Source organism: Phalacrocorax aristotelis, chromosome 18 (genome assembly GCF_949628215.1).
Source record: "Phalacrocorax aristotelis chromosome 18, bGulAri2.1, whole genome shotgun sequence".
Classification (NCBI taxonomy): domain Eukaryota; kingdom Metazoa; phylum Chordata; class Aves; order Suliformes; family Phalacrocoracidae; genus Phalacrocorax; species Phalacrocorax aristotelis.
Genome location: NC_134293.1, coordinates 3,636,889 through 3,652,739, shown reverse-complemented (window position 1 = coordinate 3,652,739; position 15,851 = coordinate 3,636,889). Strand labels below are relative to the sequence as shown.

General features: G+C 49.0%; 1 protein-coding gene across 5 annotated transcripts in view; it reads left to right on the top strand.

Moving 5' to 3' along the window:
* TBX4 (T-box transcription factor 4) overlaps positions 1-15,851 on the top strand; it is a 49,413-nt gene that overhangs the window by 24,001 nt on the left and 9,561 nt on the right. For all 5 annotated transcript variants that reach the window (XM_075113087.1, XM_075113089.1, XM_075113088.1 and 2 more), the window contains 2 exons: positions 425-572; positions 13,757-13,909. In XM_075113087.1, the coding sequence (XP_074969188.1) occupies positions 425-572; positions 13,757-13,909 (301 nt within the window). The remainder of the gene's footprint in view (positions 1-424; positions 573-13,756; positions 13,910-15,851) is intronic.

The following is a 15,851-nucleotide window of genomic DNA, read 5'->3' as shown; positions in this document are numbered from 1 at the left end:
TGCATGGCTGCAGAGGGTGCATCAGCGCTGGTACCCGTGCCTGCTCACAGGTACCTTTTCCTGGGGAAGTATGTGAAACCATCTCCCCTTGCAGAATGGCCTTTGAAGGCTTCGTCCTCTCCAAAAAGCCAGACGAGATTTCCTCCTTGACCAATGCCAACACAATTGCCATGTAGAGACGCTGCCCCAAGGGAAAGCTGCATGGGACCAGAGATGGGTTTACTCTGCCAGCCTGTGATGCTGAAACATGGAGCTCTGAAACCCCATGAGTAGCAGGAGGCTCTCTGAGACCCCATCTCCCAGCGTGTCCCTCCAGGGCTGGCGGGAGGGATGGTGGGTTGAGTTTAAGGACGAAAACGCTCTCCTACGCCTGGGCTGGCGCCTGCTGCCAAGGTGATGCAGTCTGTAACCGCTGTATTTGCAGGATGGTGGCCGGGAAGGCAGAGCCGGCCATGCCGGGGCGGCTGTATGTGCACCCCGACTCACCCGCCACAGGAGCACACTGGATGCGGCAGCTGGTGTCCTTCCAGAAGCTAAAACTCACCAACAACCACCTGGATCCCTTTGGACATGTAAGAGCAATGTTCTGCGAGGGTTTTGGTCAGAGGTGGGCCTGTGGTGCCAAATTTGTGTCTGGACTGGGATGTTGGTTGGGATGTTGCAGTTAATTTAATAATGCAGAACAACATTTATTTTGTGCTGCCAGTGCAGCTGGGTGGGGGAGAGTTTAATACTGAGGGAGGGGGGCTGCAGTTGCTGCCCGTGTGCTTCCCTGCTCTTGGAAATGCAGCCTCTGACTTGCTCAGTTGTTGCCTGCCGGATGCCACCGACCTTTTATTTTCTGCCCAGGAACTTTCCAGGCAGCGCTGTGTGATTTTCAGCCCAGCTCTTGCTGTACGCAGTACATACAGCTCAACAGAAACAGGTTGCATAAACTCATTATTTTCCAAGCTGGCTTTGGCAGCCGTATAAAAGATGAAGTATTTTATTTGGAAAATCTTAATTCATGTGTATTGCTAATGCAGAAGTGGGAAGTACACAGTTATCTGCCACAGCGAATTTAATAACCAGCACAACGGCCCTTCCAGCCTGCCAGGGAAACGAGTGCTTAGATAATGCATATAAAAATACGGACCTGTCTGGTTTGCACTGCCCGAGCTGCAAGGCACGTAAAAATAAACAAACCTTGCTGGCTGGAGGAAGGGAAGACAGAGTTTAAAATCCTTTAGTTTTAGTGCCATCAGCTCCTCCTAGTACCACAGGTAAGAGAATCTATTTTGTATCATCAAATATGGTTTTTAACCTGCCAGTCCTTTAAGCAGCAGCAGTTTTTGGAGGGGGTGAGGGGGTCTGTGAAAAGGTCCTAAAGAAGGGTGCAGAGGGAGAAGGGGGTGTATCTGTCTTGCTCGGAATGATCATGCATCAAGCCTCTAAAGAGCAGGTTTTCACGTGGAGTCAATTGTCCTGATGCCACCTAAAAGCCGTACAGAAAGTACGCTTCTGACACAGCTATATCAGACGGAGCTTTATGGGGTTGACTCTAGAGGCAGGGTGACCCTACTAGCTTAAAATGCTGTGAAAAATTCAGAATTTTTGCCGCATTTTTAATTTGCTGCTAATTTCAAACTCCGAAAAGCAAGCGTGCCGATCCCGCGCGTCGCCGCCGCGGTGCTGCGGCAGAGCCCGGCTCTGGCAGGGTGACACGGTGATAACCCAGCCCTGCGCAAAGCCATCAGCAGCGCCGGGAACTGACCCTCTTCCCCAACCTGCTGACCCCAATGAAACATGTGTGAACTTCAAAGGCTAATCAGGACCATTTAATGCTGACATTATTAATCACAGGCGATCTCGCCCCTTCACTCTTCTTTAAGGGGGAAAGTACCACGGAAATGAAATGAAAACAACTGCGTTAAGGGTTGCACAGTAAAAATTACATAAAGCCCACAAATGCCGATGTTTTGGTGTCAGCAGCCGTACAGACCTGCTTGCTTTGCACGTGGCATTTTTTCACTCCCATGTTTTTTTCTTGGTTAACTGTGTAGCATAATATATGACTGTTTATGTTGTAAAATGTAAACCATAAAACATACAGGATGTTTGATGTGGCCGTAAAACAAACAGGATGTGCAGTGTTGGTTTTGCAACTTTAAACATTTGCTTTTCCTGACTTTGTCATTTTTTAACTGTCATTTTAACACTGCATTTTAACAGGGAAGATTCCCCCCACTCCGGCTTTTTATAAACACCCTGTCTGTCCTCCCACAAAACTTCCCTAGTGACACAGAGGGGACCCTAGTTTGCATTTTGGGGTGATACCTGCAGCACAGTGCAGTGACCTCCAAACGAGCCCTGCTCAGTCCCCCTGTGCCACGCGAGCTGTCCTGCCTCGGACACAGCCCGGCACGTTCTGTCTCACGCGGCTGGGAAAATGCCTGGAACAACCTCTTTCAAGTGCCCAGGTCGCTGTGTGGTTCAGGCACTGACAACCTGCCTGGCTAAATGGGATTTAGCCCTTCCTCAGACAGTTCCTTTTTAGGCTTTGAAATGAATCACCTGCTTCAGAGAAGTGGTACTCTGCTTTTTGCTGGGCACACGGAGGAGACCTGGACTCTGTACCAGGCGAGCGTGGGTTTTCCTAGCAGCTTATCCTGAAAACTGTTCTGCTGTCGCACAGGTACGTGCCTGGGACAGGCAGTGCCTGCGAGGTCTCTGCCCGGCACGGCACAGTCCTCCCAGCCCTGCCTGCGAAGGCATTACATTATGAATAATAACAGCTTCTCATTTCTAGGAATTTCTTCCCAGCGATTGCAAACGCTCTCTTAAAGCTCCCTGAGAAAACCAAGTCAGAAAACCCACAGGGTTTGTTTGCCTTCTCGTGCTCCAGTGAAGCTTGCTTGCCATTTCCTTTTGTCTTTGATTTTCTCCAAACCCCAAAACCACGCGGAGCGATGATTTCTGCAGGCTGCCGCTGGTGCTTTTTTTGGTGTGCGGGCAGCTTCCCAGCCAGAGCCGTGCCAGCTCGCCCTCCCTGGCACCCTCGGCCACTGCGGGCACCCGCAGGTGTCGCGGCCCCGGGCTCCCTACCTCGCTCCCACCATCCCGGGCTCCAGCTCCTGCCAGCGTCCCAAAATCCCGCAGAGCCCGGCCCTTCCTGCAGCTCTTCGCTGCGTGTGAGCGATCCCCTCCAGCCCCTGCCGTGCTGCGATGCGTGCGGGGCTCAGACAGGAACCGCTTGTGGCTTGGGGGCAGGAGGGGTGAGGAGGCGGGGGGAGAGGCGCACAGCGAAGTATCTTTGTGCTAAGTATTCCTTTTCTGGATTAACCATTTTTTTGGTAGATGCTTATTTGGAAGGAAAACAGAAAGGAGCTCTTCCAGCTCCCCCCAGATAACATCGAGCATGGGGAGCTGATCCTGGGAGTCAGGCTGGGGCGTATGCGGTGTTATGGGGGTCTCACAAGAAGGATGTGGAGGATTTTATGGGCTCGTGGTCGCAGACGCAGCTGGAGCACGACAGGCTGCTGGGCTCCGTCGCCGTCTGCAGCCAGCCTGTGTCGTGTGGGGGGATGCAGCTTTGAAGGGCAAACACATCACGACATGGGGCGCGGCTCCTCTGAGTGTGGCTCCTAGGCACCTGAAAAATAGACAGAAATTTCACATTATTTCAATGATTTCATTGATAAATGAATCTATGCCCTGGCTCAGCGTGCTGTAATACTTAACATCAGGGACAAGCAGCCCCACAGTGTTCATAAAGAGAAGTGTAGATACATTTAAGGCTTCAAATAAGTTAAACATCTTAATTAATAAGCTGTAGAGCTGAAGCCCTTGTTGCAATCCACAGAATTAGACTGGAGATTATTTACAGTGCTGGCGGGAGGGGATGCCTTACAGGCAGCGCTGGAAAGCCTCGCTTTCTGACACCCAGCCCATAAAACCCAGCCACCAACTGTTCCTCTTCAGTCTCAAAAGCCTCACTCCTGCTTCGTCCACTGGCCAGTTATCTATTGCAGCAAATTGTTAGTTACAGTCAGAGGCACGGGAGGCATTTTTCAATCTGGAGACATAAAACACGCAGATTTTAAGTAAGAAGAAATTAAGTGGAGAGCTCTGTAATCTGCCTGCAAACCCCTCTGGTTGAGCAGGTTTTGTGGCAGGTAAGCCTGTGCCCAGCTCCCGCACCACGGCTTGAAAATGTGGGCTGTATATTTTACTCTTGGGGGATTTTTTGACCATGAAAGGCTTCTTTCACGTCAGGCTTAACAACTGAGAAATGCTCATGTTGCGAATGGATTAAGAAATCAGCAGCCGCTGTAATGTTTAGCTATGGTGAGGTCTGCCTGGTCCCAAAGAAAGCATTGCAAGCCTAGAGTAAAATCTTAATTTATGTATTTTCAAATCTTTACATGCCGAAATAATCAGCCTGATAGAGCCTCTGATTTACATGGGGCTGGTGAGTGACAGAGATAGTGATTCTGGCAGAGCTGATGCTTTGCTCTCTAATGCCACGTGAATAATAGGCAGCTGCATGTACGCCATCCTCGGAGACAAAGATACCCTCTTAAGTGCCAGCAAGCTGCGCAGGAGTGGCACATCACGTACCCGTTCCCAGTGTATTCTGCCTGGAAAGCACCTAGCTGTGCTTTCCAGGTGAAAAATGGGAATGACTCCTTCATCATGAACCAGGTTGTATCATTACCAGTGCTAACAGATCAGTTGGGTGATAGCAGCTGTAGATGATGCACAGAAATAACCTCTCCATCGGAAAGGATAACAAAGTACCTGCATTTCTTTCAGCAGGTTAGTTCAGGGCATGTGAGGAAATATTGAGCACGTCCTGACGAGTATCTCCGTAGTGATAAATGCTCATGAATGGAATTCCACTTTCTTCAGAGGTTTAAAGTATGTAAACAGTGGGGTGGAGGGCGCCTGTGAGACGGTCCGTATGGCTGGCGAGCTGCGGGGCGGCGTGGGCAGCTCCCGCTGCCGGCCCCAGCAGGTGAAGGATGCCCAGGGTGGGTGTGAAGCTGCCGAAGGGGCACGGGGGGTTTGCTGAGGGGCTTCGGCTCAGACTGGCGGTGAGGTTTTTCTCCTGTGCAACTCATTTCAGTCAATCAGGCTTTTTTGTTACTTTGCTGTTTTTGCTTTTCTTCAGCTCCTGGCTCAAAGTATTGTTTAAGCTGCTGAGACTGGCGGCTCTTTGAAGCAAAAATCATCTTTTCTTTTCCGCTTGCAGTGCTGAGCATGAGTGCCTGGGGCACGGTGATGGCGGGGGTAGCTGTAATAACCCATGGCACGCTCAGGCCCTCAGCCCTGGCTCCCTGAAACCCCTGCAAGTGCTGCCCTGAGCAGCCCGCAGAGCTGGCGAGGGTGCCAGGAAGGGTCCTGGTCCCATGGGATTGCGTGGGGCGCGGGGGCTGCCTGCCCCACAGCGTCCGCAGCACCGGGCAGCACGCCGTGCCCCACAGCCAGCAACCTCCCGGCGCAGCCAGCCCTCCCTGCCAATGGTACATAACAACGTGCATAAAGGTACGTCACGTACCTTAAGGGGCAGTGAGGGTGAGCAGCAGGGGCTAGAAAACGCCCAGCAAGGGTTAAGTGCTGCAGAGAAGCAGAGGCTGTTAATTAGGGCAGGCTTCAGTTTGGTTTTACACTCTGTGCGTGGTAGAGGGACATGAGGATGCCTGTCAGGCATCGGCCAGGGGCCTGGCCATGGAGAGTGCCCGCTTTTGCTGCAGCATCGGGGCAGGCTGAGGGTCGGTGGCTCCTGAGCTGACTCCAGAGATGTGCTGGCAGTGCAGGAGCCCAGCTTTGCTCGGATCTTTCTCCTGAGGACCTTTTGAATGTGGTTTTCAGTATCCAGAGGAGCTAATGATGAGCTGGATGGCAGCTCCGAGCGAAGCCCGCCTCACCAGATGCAATATACCTGGAAGAAAACCCTAGCTTACTCTCAGGCCCCCTCTTCCCCTGATTTTAGGGCAGGCTGTGAATATGCAGAGCCACGTAAGGCCAGTGCTCGTAGGCGTGGAGAAATGCTGGAAAACGGCAGAGGAGCAAGCACATCACATCAGGGGGTTCTGCTTTTGTTGTTGTTGCTGTTAATGACTCCACTGAAATTAAACCTCTGCTGGAGGAATCAGCCTTTCTCATGGCTTCTGCAGCCAGGCCAGCTTGGAAAGGACGATCACATCACATCAGTATTTCTGGCAGGCTTCAGCTGGGACCAGATCAATTGGAACTTATTTTCTTTTTTACACAATGTAGGAAGATATTCCTGCAGGAAAAAAAAAAAAAAAAAAGACAAGTAATAAATGAATTAGAAGTGGAGTTTGTGACAAATAACAGTAGAGATTTAATTTAAACACCCCCCACCCCCCCCGCCGTGTTGCTGAGCTTGGTTATGTTACATACTCCGTACCTACCTTGTTCCTTGGGTGCTGATGCAGCATTTCACTGTCATAATGGACTTTATCTACTTTTAAAGAGTGGGGTTATTATAGTTCCTGAGATGTAACGTACTGAGGTTTAAAGCTATAGGGTATTGTAGATGGTCTGTCACTTGTGATAGCATTTTAAGCAATATTCCTGGACTTCTTGACCCAAATCCACTATTTACTGGATTTACTCTTTAAAGCTGATGACTTTGTTATTTCTCTCCAGATATATTATTCGCACACTTGGTTTTATTTGGTTATCACTGAAAGACTTAATTTTTCCCCTAGTCTTGGAGTTTCCTTCTCATTTTTTTATTAATTCAATTTTAACGTTTTCCTGTCTTTGCTCGTCAGGCGCACTCAGGGGCTTTAATTAGGTTAATGTCCTAGTAATCTTATGAAACCCTAAATTTTATTTAGAGTTTTTCTTATTTGTTTGCTTTATGACTTGTGGCCAAGCAGTTTCCTCACCGCGTGCTGATATGAGGTTTATGTGCCACCTTGGCGGCAGCCTCCGCACAGCCTTGGATTGCCTGTGGCCGAAGGGATGGGGCTGCGGCAGCTCCCAGGCAAAGTCCTGGCTGGTGGGAGGAGACGCGGCCTTGCTGGCTGCGCCCTGCTTGTCCTCACTTAGAGCAGTGCTGTAGCAGCTCTGTAGCAAGAGAACAGTTTCACGTCTCTACTTTCAGCTAAAAACATCTTTTATATAAGTATATAAAAGATTTCATTTATATATATAGATGGTTTCATATATGTATATGATTTCTTTTATATATATATGAAATATATAAGAATTTCGTGTCTATGCATATCTCCCATTACTAAACTAGCTTTTATGTCAGTTCATTTAAAAGTTGAAAAAACCCTTTTGTCCAGCCCTAAATTTGAAATCGGCTTTCTTGGAGCACCTCCAAATCTACTGCTGAAAGAATATCCATGAAAAGGTTATTTTCTTTTGGGTTTATTTTTTTTTTTAACCATCCATTTTAGGAAATGTCTTACAGCTGATCTGAGAAACCGTGGTGTCCAAATAGATTGTAAAGCCCGATGTGAAGTTTTACATTGTCTGCTTTGCTCCTGAAAAAACCCCCCACGGAGCGAGCGGAGCTGTGTGCCGCTGGGGTGGCACGTGTTTCGCAGGATGAATAGATCCACGTGTGCATTTGAAATAGCTGGGTAAGAAATGACCGGTGGAGTTCTTGGTTGAAAAGATTTACATCTCTTGTGTTAAATCTTTTTGTTGTTACATTACCGGTTTATATGAGTCAAATGCAGTTGATTTTAGTAAAGTTTAACTAGAATCAGATCCTGAAATCATCCTCTAGTCTTGGGTGGGGAGCTGGCCTGGAGAAGGGCAGCAGAGATGTCATGGTTTGCCAAAGACCTTTAGTGTCCACGGGTGACGCGAGGCCACGCAGCAGCGTGGGGGGGTGCAGGGTGTGCTTTGGATAGCACACGAGTGGATGTCCCGGGGTCACACGCCTCGGGTCCGCCCTGTCCCGTTCATTCAGAAATAAATGCTCACCAGTTAGCGTGGAGGTGGACTTCTCCACACCACAGCTGTATCGCAAGGCCAGGAAACACTACCATAAATTTCAGCTGACATCAGATGAAAAAGGTCCGAGGAAAAGAAAAAAAATAATCCCAGCTTTGGCCCTCTCGTAAGGAACAATTTGTCTGAGCTCATATTGAATCTTTTCCCAGGATTTTCCAGCCCTTCTTTTTTTCCCCATTGTGTGGGTTGCCAGGACAAACGTGTGGGTTTGGGAGGCTCCTCCTCTGCAGCCCGGTGGGGAGCAGCTTCGGGGCTGGGGCCGGCTGGAAGAGCCCGTTCCCCCCATCGGTGGGCACAGCCCTGCCCCGGGCAGCTCTGCGAGGCGGCCCGGCTTTGAGCGGAGCACGGTGGGGCTTCCTGGAGATGACTGAAAATAAATAGGATAAGGTTTAGATAAGTTTAGAGCAAGCTTTTTAGCTGCTGTAGGGGTTGTCTGAATACAACTGTTGTCTGTAGGGGTTGTTTTATTTGGTTGAACTCAATGATCTTAAGGGTATTTTCCCAACCTAAATGATTCTATGATTTTAGCTGCTTGCTTTGGGGTGATGTGTCTCCGCAAGCTCCCGAGGTGGATGAGCGAGGGCAGCTGTCCCGGGCGGTGGCACTGCGCTCCGTCACCGGTCCCTGGAGACGTCCCGTTCATCCTGGGCAGCGCAGCTGGGGCGACTGTGCTGATGCTGTGTGGCATCTCTGAACCAGTTACTCGTGAAGAAAAGTTAGGTTTGGGACGGCTTATACCATCAAATGCTCTAAATATTTGTCAAGGTGAACTGCAGCTGTGCTTGCGATTCTGGAAGAACCCTGTTGATTACGTGCTCTTTTTTCCATGCGGGAGACTGAATCGTCAGGTTTTTGTTCTGGTCCTTCGCGCCCCCGCTCAGCGTCTCGGTGTGGGACAAGGGCCAGCCCCAGCTCAAAGGCTTTTTCACTTTAAAAAGAATAGAAGGAAGGAAGAAAGGAGCAGAAAATATATTAAAATGAGAGATTTTATATTAGTTATGTGATCTCCTGGGAGCAACCATAAAATTATGTGGCTTTTTCGTAGCCATTTACTATTCAGTATAAAAAGGGTAGTTGCCATAACAACCACTGCATCATATGACATTTGATACCTTGGCGAAACAGGGAGCGCTCTTAAATCAACTCCCCAAATTTCATATGAAAGTAAATACATTTTACTGGTGATTTCAAGGCAAGCTTGCATTGCGACAAGCAATGCGGTACCATTACCCTGCTAAGCTTCTGGCCTCTGGGCCCGATCCCTCAAACTGGCAAATGCCTTCAAGCCCTGAAGCCGACATTACTCAGCAGTGTGCGAGATTAGACGCTAAAGGAGTATGTTTTCCTAAGTAAAATTAAATGGAAGGAGCAAATGACACCCTTTTTTTTTTTGACATTTGTTGCTGACTGGGGAATGCCAAAAAAATAAAGAAGTTGAGCTACATTACAGCTTAAGTTCTAGCTGCCAGCTGTGTGATCAGCACAAAGGAGGGAGACAAGGAGGGGGGAAGATGTTTGTGTAAGCTCACATTTGACTTTGGAGTTCTCCTCCCTCGCAATCTGGTCCGCATGTGCGCCGTTGAGGGGGTAGAAGTGACATCACCCTCGAGATCCGCTTTGGCTCCTCTCTGGCCAGCAATAACGGAGTTACGCAGCGGCGCGGGGGGGTGTGTGGGCAGGGGGAGGCATCCCTTCGCGCTCCAGGCTGTGCATCACGGTGAGCGCCTTGGAAGGCGAGAGATGAAAAATGGTTCTCAAACACTAGAGGAGCTGTTTGGGTCTCGCCCAGCGCAGCCCGAGGAGGGTCCCTGCGTTGGGGCCCCGCAGCAGCGCAGGTGGTTCATTACAGCCTTTTGGTGCCATCCTCACCGACGCTTTTAAAGAACGTTGCTTTTACCCACCTGGGTGGGTTTTAGCAGCCATTTTGTTTCTTGAAAGTGTGTATTTTCTGGGCAGAGAGAGCGCCTGGGGGGTGGTGGGGGTTGGCATCCCCACGGGGGCCCGTGTCGGGATGTCGAGCCAATATCCACCTCCTGAATTTGGTGTTATCCATCTGATTTGAGAATTCTGGTTAGGATATCTGTTTGATTTACCTTTTGTTGTTTGGGGGTGTGTGTGTTTTGATTTTTTAAAACTATAGAAAAAAATTATATTTATTAGACTCCTAAATATGCTGCCATTTCATGTAAGCTAAGCTGTTTGTTTCACAGGCAAATAGACAAGATCACCAAGTTGCAGAGAGTGACTTTCAGTTACTAAGCCAGTGGGCCTCCGTGCTGCTCAAGACACCAGTTTCCTTTATTAATTTTCTATCCTTCGCATTTATCATGTTAAAATTCCCCTCTAACCAATACACCAGTAACTATTTTCAGTGGCAAGACAAGGCAAACACCGTTTCTTTTTCAGTAGCTAACCTATTTCAAACCACCTGTATTTTGTAGCAAAAACAATTTAAAAATGTGAGTGGCAGCGTCTGACACTGACTTAATCTCCCCACGCTCTCACAATGAAAAAGTTAAGTGCAGGAAAATACGAAGTTATTGTTTTAGCATCATCTTGGAGGCTGAGAGCTCCTACATCACCTCTGTCCTGCCCAGTGCTGCTGCTGAAGCCCTGCCTGCCCGGCACCGAGCAGCAGCAGCGGCCGTGCTCTGTCCCATCAATTAAAATACTTCTCATTTTTGACACAATTCTTTAAGTTAATCTTTCCACTGATGTTCGTCATCGGAGCGGAATTTACATTTGGTTTGTGTATTTTTAGCCAGCGACCAGTTTTCCACAGCAGCCTTGAAAACTATTTAGCCTGAATTGTTGGCATTTCACTTTGCACAGGCACAGTGTTTTGCAGCTCAGGGTTGGGAGGCTTTTTTGAATGATTTGTAGGGTTTTTGAGTGCACAAGGCTTACACCAAGCACAAATAAGGAGAATGCATGTGCAGACATGACCTCTGTACACAGGTTCTTGTTTTCAAGCCTGTGAAATGTTGGTTGCGGGTATGCGGAGGGTGGTCGCTGCCCCCCCCCCCAAAAGATGTGAGAAATCACCAGTGCCGCAGGCAGAGGGGGCCACCCGCAACAGCACCGTGACGTCCCATTTTCGTCCCCGATCTGACGTGCTGACCTCTCTGCCAAATAGCCGAAGGGATTTTGCTTCATCCTATGAGAACAGCATATTTTTATGGGGCTTTGCTTTGCTGGAAGCTGTTCCCCATCCGCGTCCACGGACACTGACTCGATCGAGTTAACTTCAGGGCTCTGTGGTGCTCACATCTATTAATCATGTGTCGTGCTCAGCGATGGCTGTTCGGCTTTGATCTGGCACATCTTGAGGGGGTCTCCTTTCATGATCCCCGCACTCAGAGAAATTCTGCACTTTCCAACAGGTACACTGAGACATGTGGGCAAATATTCATTTCAGTGCAAGGGACAGAAATGCCCAACCTTGTAAGTGCAGGGGGCTAAACGAAGCCATTTAGGGGATCCCTCCCCCCGCCCCCCAAACATCCCCCGGATATTAAGCAGTTCACAATGAACCTTCAGGCAGGTTCACAGCCACAACTGTAACCTTGAGCATCTGTCAAAAATCCTTTCCTGAATGTGTCTTTCAGGCTCCAAAAAGTAATGTCTTGTTCATTTTGGAAATTGTTTGGATGCCTTGGGTTTAAAGAGGTTATTAAAAAAAAGGAAAAGATTTTTAAGGGTGTCATTATAGCCCAGTGGATACTACTTAGGAGGGGAAACAGAGACTGTTCATCCAGAGTGTATCGAAACTTGGGCTGCTAGTTTTCCCTTTGGAAATCTTATTTTAAGGTTGTTTTCTTTGTCCTGCTGTTGACTTGCTCTGACTCTGGGGACAAGTCACCCGTCCTTGCTAGACTTGGGCAGGCAGGGACAGGCAGTGACGAGAGCTTAGCACACCCCAGCTTCTGCTCCAGACAACAATTATTTATCAGCTTGGCTCAACTCTTAATTATTGAAAATTAAAATGCTTATTCTTATGAAAGTCTTGGCCCTCTGGCATTATTCATCTTGGCTTTGTTTTATGAGTGGCTGCTACATGAAAGCACAGAAAAGGCTCCGAACCCAAACCTGAGCCGACCCTCTCAGATCTACACCCTGCACATCAACAGCCACAAAGTGGTTAAGAGACTTGATGCAAAGCTGATAAAATGCCAAAAATTCCTCATTCTCTCTCTTGGGGAGCAGGGAGGGTTGTCTGGAAAATGTCAACAATAAAAATTGCATTTAAGTGGTATATAATGCAGCCAGCTACTGTGGGCAGAGTTCCGTGCAGCCAGACGAAGGGGTTTAAAGAGCACAAGCTCCCTACACTACCTCCCGTCCCAGCTGGAGTGCACAGAGCAGCGCCGCCGCCGCGAGCTCTCCTCAGCACGGGCGGGCATGAAATGGAAAGGGTTCCTCAGCACAAACACCGATCGCGGAGCAAATGTCTTCTGTTTCTTGATAGTTCTCATTTAAAACTCATCAGTGTAAACTGATGCTGCTCTGCTGTGTTGTGTACATCCATGTGTCCGTCCGTCTGTCCGTCCGTCCGTCCATCCATCCATCCCTCCATCCATCCACCCACCCATTTATCTATCACCAGCTGAAGACACGACCCACTGTGGTCTTCCCTACGTGGCCCGTTGCCTGTGTCCGTCAGGGATGGATGTATCCTTGGTAGCTGCTTCGGGCACCCCAGTAAGGGAAGGGGTGTCAGCCTGGCTGGGGATCTCCTCGCCTCTAGGGCCAGCCGGGCTCAGGGAGGACAGATGCAATTAATCTGTTTGGGAGAGGGGAGAAGAGATTGAGAAGGGTTATGCCAAGAAAACAAGAAGAAAGCAGTATTTCTTCTTTGCCCAGTAAAGGGAATAGAGGCTTTGCTTAAAACCATTCCGTTTCTTAAAAGCAATGCCCATTTTCTTCTGTAACATCTGGACACATGCCTTCTTCATGGAAGAACAATGCTGTGGGGCCAGGCTGGGATGGGCGACGCAGCCGGGGCTCGGGCCACCCGCTCCCCGCCTGGGCAGCCCCGCTCGGTCCCTAACGCCCCATCAGAGGCGCCCGGGCTGGGCTCTCCCCGCTGGACCTGGGGTCCGCCTCCCCGAGCCCCCGCCGTAAGAAAGCGCCTGGCCGGCTCCTGCCTCTCACTTGCGGAGACTCGAGAAGAGGGGAGAAGCTGCAGGGCGGCTGCGAGAGGTGCCCGTGTCCCAGCCACCCGCACGGAGCCGCTCCACAAACAGGAGGAGGAAAAAAAAAATCATCTCCTCTTTTGTAGTTTTCTTTTACCAGCAGATAAAAGAAAAATAGCGCTTTTTTTCCCTCCCTGTGGTTTCTGTGATTTTTTTTTTTTGCTTGTGCTAAACTGTGTATTTTTCAGCTCAGTAAAGCATTTATTAGGAATCTTTATGGACCAGTCTGCTGGTGAATTATATATATATTGTACAGCTTCAGCATGATCTGGGAGAAAAAAAATCACTACTTTTTTTCCACCCAGACGGAGTCTATCCAATAGCAATGAGAAAATGAGGGTTTACCAGGAAAGCTTTAAATTCACTTCTGCTTGCCAGAGCTGCAGATACCTTTTCTGTCTGGGTTCATGTGCATTTATATAATGTAATTTTCCCCTCTAATTCGAAAGCAAAGCTAAAGCTGAGCACTAGTGGGCTTTTGTGCTCTGCTAGTAAAGTCTGTCAAATAGCTATGGCTTGTCTTTTTTTTTTCTTTTTAAATTGGATTTCTCACTTCAGCATCAATTGTTTTTCAGATCATTCTTAATTCAATGCATAAATACCAACCACGGCTGCATATTGTGAAGGCGGATGAGAACAACGCTTTCGGATCGAAGAACACAGCTTTCTGCACCCATGTTTTTCCGGAGACGTCCTTTATATCGGTGACTTCCTACCAGAATCACAAGGTAGGCTGCTTTTCTGGCTAAACGTGCTTAATTTCTGTTTGCGGGCTTTTGTACCTCGCAGCCCTCTGCTGCCGACGGCTGCGAAATGAGCTTCCAAATTGCAGCAGCGGCGCGATGTCGCTGCGGTGCTGTGTTTTGATGAGCATGAGCTGTTTGCTTGGGGTGGGTCGGGGCGGGGGAGAGCCTATTATGCTGCTGTTGTGCAGCAGAAAATATCTGCTTTAAAAGACAATTTCCATCCCATCGTTAAGCAAGAGTGACGAGCCAGAGGATGCAGCTAAGGAGCAGCGGGAACATCATTGGGTAACAATACCTTGGCAAACCCTGCGAGTCCAGACACTAATGAATCGGCGCTAGGATGTCATTCAAAACAGCAAGCAAATCTAATAATGACTAGTAAAGCTTGCTCATAAATCTACAGTGAAAAGTAATTATAGTATGTGTATTTAGTGAGAAGTACGAGGAATGTAACCATAAAAAAGCAGCTAAGAGCCTGCTCTGTGGTTAGCACATGAAGGCAGGAGGGGGTTTGGGTTTGTTTTGGGGGAATACAGAGTACAAAGGGCTTGGTGCTGCGCTTTGGGGGTGTGGGTCACCCACACCTGGGTGTGTAGGCTTTGGCTTGGCTTCTTTTTTGGTAGTGGTGGCAGTGGGTAGCGTTCCGTCTGAGGATTTTAGCAGCCCAAGTTACTAGCAGGATGGACAGCAAAGTGGCAGTTAATTGTCACCTCCCTGTGACAGCGGGTGCACTCTCGCCGGGGGCGGAGAGGAGAGGGTGCCAGCCGGGGGTGGCAAGGCTCCGATTTCAATCCTGTTGCTGATTTGCCTGCCTTTGCCCAAGCCCCTGCTCCCCTGCAGCTCTCTGAACGGTGAAGTCGGACTGCAGGGTTGAATGAGGCTTCGCTGGAGTTTTTAACATACATCAGGATTCATAAAGGTGCAGAGTGAAGTGGCACCACCCTCCCGTCACCCCAAATGTGAAAGCTGCCATGTGTTACTGTATCAGCTCCTTTTCTACACATTCATAGGAAAATACTACAGGAACAGGAACATTTGTGAAATTCTTCCTCCCCAATAATCTGACCAGACCTTTTCCTCCCAAGCAGCATGCCTGCATGCCCTTTGATGCTCGAAGCATGGAGCCCTTGCAAGGTTTTGCAATTAGTGAGCCAGTTAAAAGACTCAGAGCAGAAGCATGGGGGGGTGTGTTATGGTAAGACGGGGGAGCAAAAAAGAAGGCCCTATTTGGACAGCAAAGTGAATCCTGTTTGAAAAGTTGTAGCTGTTGGTGTAAAATGACCAGTTGCCCAAACATGGTTAACCAAAAAGGCTCAAAAAAGCTTATTTAATGCCTACTTAAAATGTCTCATGTGTCAATAGCACCTTTCATCACTAAAGCTCCCAAAGTGCTTCATAAACTTAATACTTCCACTGTCATTGCCATACAACCACTGCTGGGGGGAGGCTGGTAGCTGGTGGTGGCGCAGAGTGGACCTGACGGATTTCGGGAAAATGCCCCAGCCAAGCCCTAATTCTTCTGTGAAGACCCTGCGAGGAGCCGCCCCGGTGCTGCCCAGCTCTTGCTCTGCGAGCTGCGGGCTCGGGGGGTCGGATGCCGCCCGGTGCGGGGGGAGCACGGCGGTCTGCAGCAGAGGAGCGGGAGGCAGGAGGTCTCGCCACGGCCTCACTGCGATCTCAGGAAAATCACAACCTCAGAGAAATACCCCAGTGGTTTTACTTATCCTCCTAGGTGTTAACAATCAAAAAACCTGCTCTGGGTACCTTTTAGGAAAAACAAACCACTGAACTATTTTCAGCTCAGAAATATCCTGTTAGCAAGAAGTGTCCTTGCGAATAATTGCCTTTCTAAACAAAAAAAATGAGAGTCTTGGTTACAGAGCTGAGTGTGGGCTCCCAGAGATGGAAAGCTGGTGCTAGAGGG